At 40.3% G+C, this 7,526-nt stretch overlaps 1 protein-coding gene across 4 annotated transcripts; it reads right to left on the bottom strand.

The window, feature by feature from the left end:
• Window positions 1-310: 310 nt before the first annotated feature.
• LOC123976073 (endoribonuclease ZC3H12A) lies at window positions 311-7,312 on the bottom strand. 4 transcript variants are annotated; one of them, XM_046057880.1, is made up of 7 exons: window positions 7,165-7,312; window positions 6,145-6,554; window positions 5,630-5,769; window positions 3,548-3,782; window positions 3,236-3,342; window positions 2,836-3,050; window positions 2,351-2,762 (listed from the first exon to the last, which is right to left on the bottom strand). In XM_046057880.1, exons 2-7 carry the CDS (start codon window positions 6,504-6,506, stop codon window positions 2,496-2,498), a joined length of 1,326 nt encoding a protein of 441 aa, XP_045913836.1. In that variant the 5' UTR covers window positions 6,507-6,554; window positions 7,165-7,312; the 3' UTR covers window positions 2,351-2,495. The 4 variants fall into 4 exon arrangements, with proteins under 4 accessions (XP_045913833.1, XP_045913834.1, XP_045913835.1 ...); XM_046057877.1 differs by having other exon boundaries at window positions 311-3,050; XM_046057878.1 differs by lacking the exon at window positions 7,165-7,312 and adding an exon at window positions 6,725-7,051 and having other exon boundaries at window positions 311-3,050.
• Between the last annotated feature and the right edge of the window lie 214 nt (window positions 7,313-7,526).

The raw sequence follows: 7,526 nt of genomic DNA, 5'->3' as shown, positions 1-7,526 counted from the left end.
TAGTCCATTAACTCAAGGAAGATTTGATTCTGAATGAACTTCCCCATCATTTTAACGTTTTGTTATTTCTGTTTCTATCCTTTGCAGCAAGCCTGGCTATGGTGCCTTTGTACCATTCCACAAACTACTGATGGCCTGGGAATGACACTATCATGTAAAGCTTCAAATTCAATCAAATCAAGTTCATTGTCACATCCACAGTCATACACAGTACAACACCTTCTTCAAAGCCTTGGCACTAACAGGATAATTACCCTAACATAAATGTTTATGATGATCCCGAAAAGATGCATGGAAAGACAGCCAGATGAATGCAGAACAGTAGTTAAGGCCATGGATTTAGACCTTATTATAATGAGATACATCTTTGAATCAAAGTACATACATAAAAGGTATGTTTGTCATGTGTGTTTTGTCTGTTAATCACAATAAAAATACCATTTCGTCAAATAATTGTGTGAGTTTCGGCAGACAGTAATGTTAGAGGTGCACAAAGTTGCTGTTCTCTTCTTGAGTTCGTTGCTGTACTAGTCCCAAAACAAGCACAAAAATTGTCTTAGTCTTACAGAGAAACTGTGAATTTCAAGCACATGGCTTAGCCAACCATAGGTCTGAGCACTGTTAACTGTTTTCTTTCTTGCACTGAGCTAAACTGCTAACATGCTTACAATGATAATGCTAGCATGGTAATGTTTTGCAGGTATAATATTTACCATGTTCACCGCATTAGTTGAGGTTACCATGCCAACATCAGCTGAGACAGGTGGCAATGTCATTATTTTAGCAGGCATTCAGTCATAAGCAAAAGCAGTCAGGGGATCGAAAAGATTACATTTCCTCGTCTGGGGACGATGAATGTGTTTACCAAATTTCACAGCAATCCATCCAATAGTTATTGTTTTAAAAGTCAACCTCATGGTGTTGCTATATCCAAAATCCATCAAATAGCTATACTTCAGTCTGCACCAAAGTGGTGGCCGACTGACCAAACAACTAACATTGTTATCCATGGGTCAGTTAAAGCATCTTTATAGAAAATTAAGCTATTATTCAACAGTAACTCTAGACTAGCCAAAAACTGTTTTCAATTGACATCAGTCTGTCACATGAACACACACACACACACACACACACTTCTTATTTGTTCAATCTTGCAGCACAAGCTGCAGAGTAGAACATTTCTTGGTGTGTAAAACCATTGGGCTCGCCCAAATTTTTTAGAAAAAAGGTTGTAGCAGATAGGTCTGTGCACAGGAGACACACCTGTGAAATTTAGTTGAGTAGGAATTTTAGGCAATACGTTGTGATGTAAGCATGAGTGAGTGCCAAGTTATTTAGTTCCTGTTAAACCTTGGATGCATATTTCAGATTAGCTAAGCACAAGAAAGAACGATAACCTTACATTTAAGTCCAAATGACACACATAATATCTAATTTTTTATACACATGCTTACTATAAATGTATATTACAGTATACCTTTACAAAGTGATTTTCTAAGAGAACATAATCTGCATTTTCATGAGAACTAAACTTCACATTTTTTTTTGCCATTTTTCAATCACACAGTAACCCAAATACTTGTGTAATGTTACGGTTGTTCTAAGAATGTTTCATTGATGCCGATTTACAGGAAAAGGGTGGTGACACATCAGCAAATTCCTTTCACTAGTGTCAAGTTTTTTTTCAGTTCCCTAGTAAGATCACCACTTATTGTAAGTCCTGTGTGTCGAAATATATTGTAGCAACACCTCACAGAGATAATAGTGAACAGCAAGCTGTTCTGGTGAACTGCAGTGAAAGTAAAAGAAAAATTAATACTTTGTACTGCATTTCTGTATTGCATGAGAACTTATTTTTGGACAAAGATATGTAGTCACAACTCTAGAAACACAATCATAAATATTTTTGGTCAAGGGGCACTTTTCATCCAAAATATGGATGACAAGGTCACATTTGACTATAATGTCATACAAATACATATAACTTATAAATAGGAAGTCAAATTGCACTACAATGCACATTACACAGTGTTAACACGTCATGTTAGTTCATCAGAGGAATCATCAGAAAATCTCTCTCTGTGCCTTCAAGTTGAGGATCTCTGCAGCCAGTTTCTCTGCATCCATCAGATGTGGAAACATTTCCATGACTGTATCCACCTGATGCGGATTGAAGATGGCTTGCAGTTTCGTGCGGAGTTCCAACCTTTGTGAGTCAAATGCAGCAGAGGATGACTGTTGTTGGCCCCAGGAATGGTACTGATGGCCTTTGCTAGAGCAACAAGAGTTGTGTGAGTGTGAGTAATGGACCGACGACGGGAGACCACATGATGTCCTGGCTTGGGGGAGCCCCAGAAAGGGATCTGACCAGTAATTTTGCTGATGATGTGGGGCTCCGCTGTAATGGAGATGGCTGGGGAGGCTGTGTTGGTGTGGCACACCAAGCGGGAACATGTGAGGGGGGTGGGTGTCATATTTGGGTTGACGCTTGGAGTTCAGTTTTCCATGATGTTGATGATGATGGTAACAGCAGGACTGGCTGTTGTTAATTTTCTCCGAATGCACTGAGGCATGTCTGGGTCCAGTGAGACCACTTTGCTCCAGGGAACTGAGCTTATGGGAGTTGCTGAGGCAATGCGAAAAGTCAGAGTAGTGACTCTCATAAGAGCCAAGGCCAGAATCCAGGTACTCATGAGAGATGTTGGCATAGTAATGACTGGGCATCGAGTGCAGCCCAGGCCACTCTTTCTGACATTGGCCTCCTGTTATAGAACGGGACATATGATTCAGACTTTTTCTGGGATCCTCCCAGTACAGCAGTGTATTTTCACTAACCTGACCGGGATGTGAAGAACTTTGCTGGTCTCTAGTGTACTCAGAGTCATGAGGATCAGCTTGAAGCTGTCTGGGTGGTAATGTGGCATTTCTCTCTTCTTTTAAAGTGGAAATTTGGGCTTTCTCTCGCAGTTCATCAGCCAAGGATAGGTAGGACTGGTTTGCCCGCTCTGGGTGGTAGAACTTACATTTGATGCCGTAAGTGCACTTTTTGTCTGAGGAAAACCAAATTGGATACACACACAAAAGGTTATAGGTCATGTCATTTGAGAACGACATTCCTTCCGTGTCCGAAACCACTAAAAGAATGAAAAGTCTAACAGTACACAGTGAGAAAATACTGTATATTGCAGCAGAAGGGTTCCTCTTCCTGAGCTCTGTGCTAATCATATTATCTTACCATAGGGGCAGAGCTGTCTCTTTTGCTCCGTAGGCAGTGGCTTTTTCCTAAGGAAGTTGTCTAGACTGGGGCCATGGCGACCCAGTGGGTCATCTGGGGGCATGAACCTGAACCAAAAAAACAAAACAAAACAGAAGTGACTTATCACTGATGTCTTCATCTACATGTGACAAATCAGCTGGGTGCAACATAATTGTGTTTCCCTGATTACACCATCACAATGCAATATGCCTTCAGGAACAACATTAACATTAAACAGGAAAAATGTGAAACCTGCTCAGGCCCAGCTAGAAGAACAGGCTGACTGCTTACTTGTCATTCACAAAGGAGTACATGAGGAGTCTCTCCTCGATGCATTTCTTCCACTCAGGTCTTTCTCCTTGTAGGTCACGGTAGGTGTCATTGGATACGATCACGCCGTCTGACTCATATGCCAACTTGACGATAAAGCGGTCATCATAGCAAACCACTCGCTTACCCCCAACACGGCGTGATGGAGTGAAGACCACTATTTTCTGTTTTTCAAGCTCCAACAGGATGTGTTGATCTGAAATCGCAAACAATCATTAGCCAGGTTTCTGTCAAAGTTTTTCATTGTATAAAAGTTCATAGCTTTGTTATGGAACATGACAGAGATTTGTCTTTATCCACAACCGCATGTTAAGATATAAAAACCACAGTGCACCAGCAATCAATCACAGAACACAAAAGACATCAGAAAAGCTATTAAATCACCTGCACAAACATCATAACAATCTCTATGTACATTATATCATATTACTCTACCTGCGAGGTGAGTGAAATATAAGAGAATACACACAAGTGAAATTAAATGAGCCTGGACCAGGTTACATAAAAGCTAGATGGTTGTCTGACTGAGCTACTGATTTACAGACAATACACTCAGACACACTTTTCTAACTTCTCACTGTCAATGATTGTCAGCAGTTAACCACAAGGTTTACTGCAAGTAAACTAGGTGTGGAAGAAAAAACACAGCTGGACTTCCTGATGGGGCTTTCCCATGAACAGGCTAATTTTTACTTCCTTGTTCCCAGATTGAAAATAGAACCTCTGGATTGCTCCACCCAGGCTCCACAGTTACTAAATCATGACAGCCACAAGGTGATGACGAATCAGTTTAAACAGATGGTAAGTCAGAACTGAAGGGGCCTCTTGGATGAGAGGTGAAACGTCCTCGGGTCTCTTCAACCTAGTCCAGTTGCCCTTGATTTTAATCTTCCTTGGACAACTATGACCTGGATGATTGAGAGCATTCACAGAAATCACAGATACAAGAATATGCATATCTACAGCTACAGTGTTAGAGAAGATTAATCATATTCAAATTTCTTGGTAAAAGAAAAGCTCTATAGAGAAAGAAATCTCAGTGATTTAATTGAACTTCATGGGCACAAAGCAAAAAACACTGATCCCTGGCTAATAAAGGAAGAGTTCAACATTTCAGAAAATATGCTTGATCGCTTTCTACCAACACCTCTCAAGCCCACTAATTAACATGTTATATCTTGTTTGTATAATTTAACAAATAGTGTAAAATGACAATTCATTTTCATGAGGGCTAATCCTTTGCCGGTACCAGTTGCCAGCAGGTACTCCGGGAAGTTATTGCTCCCAGTCAAGAAATAAAGGAGACAACCCCTTGTAAAACAGCAGTTGTTTTTACACTTCGGTTTTTGTACAGATTAAATAAATTAGATAGAATGTGTTAATTGGTGAGCATAGAGGTGCCGGTAGGTGAATTTTGTTACAGTTAAGTCGTAGCAGTCTAGTCCAGCTCATCAATGCTGGTTTGTCCTACCTATGTGACGTACTGTACACTAGGAAAGTGCAGAGATAATCTGTTCTTTCAAACGATGGTTATCTGATAGCTCAAACATAAATAATAGGCTGCACAGCTCTTAACCTTATGTGCAGTGCTTGTATACGCTAGTTTTGTACAGAACTGAACTAAGCTGAACATGATAGCTTGGACTAGATTGAAACAGATTGAATGTACAACTAAATAAAGTTCTTTGAAGTGATCTTAACAGATTCAAATCAGCAAAGTGATTCATCATTACCGCCTCTAGTATCTACTGTATGTTAATGGTGTAAAGGTAACTTAAAACTTAGTTAACTAGTTAGCCTGGCTGACCTGGTGGCCACTTGACTTTATGACTGCAAGGGTCAATAATAACTAAAAAAAAGGTCAATGTCATTTATATTTGAACCAGACCCCCTTTTAAATGAGGCTGTTAGGGTCTACTTGCTTATGGTTTAGCCAGTGGGATTGTTTCTACATTGACCGAGAAGTGTCTGTGTGTCTACACAACCTCCAATCTGTTTAATGAAAACCATCTGTCTGCTTGGTTGTACATTTCTAATCCTCACCTGTTATGGGGGTATCAGGTCTGGGTTGCTCTTTGCGCCAAGTGGGAACAAACACAGTAATAGTATTGTGACCTCTGTCCAGAAAGAAGTCACATGCCAGCTGGATTCCTCGGCATGAGAACACTTCTTTGTTGCCATGACTGTAAAAACAAGAACATAATAGTACAGGAGTTCAAATAGTCTATCTTAGAACATTTCCTTTGAGTGAATCTACCCTGTGGCTATTACTCACTGTGAATTGAATACATTACACTTCTTATCTATTTAGAGGAGGAGATTGTGAGGTGTGTGCCTAAAATTTGCATATTGTAGCAGTGACTTTTACAAAAATGCAGGGAGGGTGGTGAACACCCTTTACAACACCCACTTTAGTTGTTAATTGTATGTTTTTGTGTATAGCAAAGGCTCTACAGTTCAAAGTAGCAAAACATAACATCTTTGAAAATTACAAGTTATTATTTAAGTTGATGATCAATGAATACAGAAAATAACAATAACAACAATAATTAGATTACCTCATGGCCACATTGCTGCCGTCGATAACGATTGGCCTCAATTCTGTGTGTGCAGTATGTTGTGGTGTGATTTTGCAGGGTCCAAGTTCCCAACTGGAAGGCAGCAGAGGATCCTTTTGGCCTACGCTCTTCTCATCGCAGTCAGAACTGGACAGGCAGGGTGCAGTACAGGTCCTGCTCCGGACAAGCTCTCCCAGCACCGCGTTGGTGTCTGTGCTTAGGCTCAACTTCCTCAGAGCAGCCTTCACCTCTGCTGAGGAGTAACCCAGTTTCCTGAAGAAGTCTATTCTGAGCAGGAGGTCCTCACTGTCTGGTTCGAGCACTGTCAGGTTTGAGCTCTGGCTGAAAATTGCCTGATCCATCCTGGAGCATCTGTGTCACACAGCCCCAGGGTGGTATTCATCGACTGACTGAAGGAAAATTACATTTAATTAAGAATATGCTACATGTTTGATATTGCATAACATTGTTCTGACGTGATTAATTGATTAATAAAATAAATGGCAGATTAACCTGTAATGAAAATATTCATTACGGACCAATTGCCTTAATTTTTAGTACTCTCATAAATTATATTTACCTGTAATTTAATTTCTATTGTCACTTGCCATTTTCCACGTTATTGTAATATGGTGAATCTGATAAAGCTACAAATAGGCATTAGAAAATGTGCCTTAATGTAAACGTCTGTGTGTTGTAACTGTCAACAGCGTGGCTTTACCCTGACAAACAGTAGGTAGTTTGCAGGTCTACTCAGCTTTCCTGTCGGCCTCCGTTAAATAAAGAGAGCAGAACATAAGAAGAACAAACGCACTGTGGGCCTCTACACGTTTTGCTACTCGTATGAACATATAAAAGACTAATTAACGTCCCTCTACTTCATAAGACACAACGAGTGTGCAGATCTACGCTACACAGGTGACAAAGTTTCCAACGGGACATTTCCACTGCTAACAGGCAGGTTAGGCAACAGCCCATTTCTCCTCAAAATATCTCTGAAAAGGCAAACCTACAACTTACCTTCACTGTGTGTAACTCTCTCCGTGTTCCATTTGTCAGAAGAAGTCACTTAATGTTTCGATATACAGTAACTTTGACACGCTTCGGTTTTCACAGCACCTCACCTCCCTCTTGGAAAATGGTTTCTTCCCTTCTTCTCTTCCTCATGACGAAGGCATGCTGAGCCTTCCAAAGATTTGCATATATCATAGATAAGATAAGGTGTTTTTCCTGTGGCTGTCAGTGAGTCACGATGTTGTACACAGCTTTTGTACAGTGTGTGTGTGTGTGTGTGTGTGTGTGTGCATATTCTTTGCTCTTACTGTTGTCCCTTAAGGCAGTTTACAGAATACAGTGACATTAAAAACAATATATCAAGTTTT

The sequence above is a fragment of the Micropterus dolomieu genome, linkage group LG09 (assembly GCF_021292245.1).
Source record: "Micropterus dolomieu isolate WLL.071019.BEF.003 ecotype Adirondacks linkage group LG09, ASM2129224v1, whole genome shotgun sequence".
NCBI lineage: Eukaryota > Metazoa > Chordata > Actinopteri > Centrarchiformes > Centrarchidae > Micropterus > Micropterus dolomieu.
This window is presented reverse-complemented; position numbering and strand designations above follow the sequence as displayed.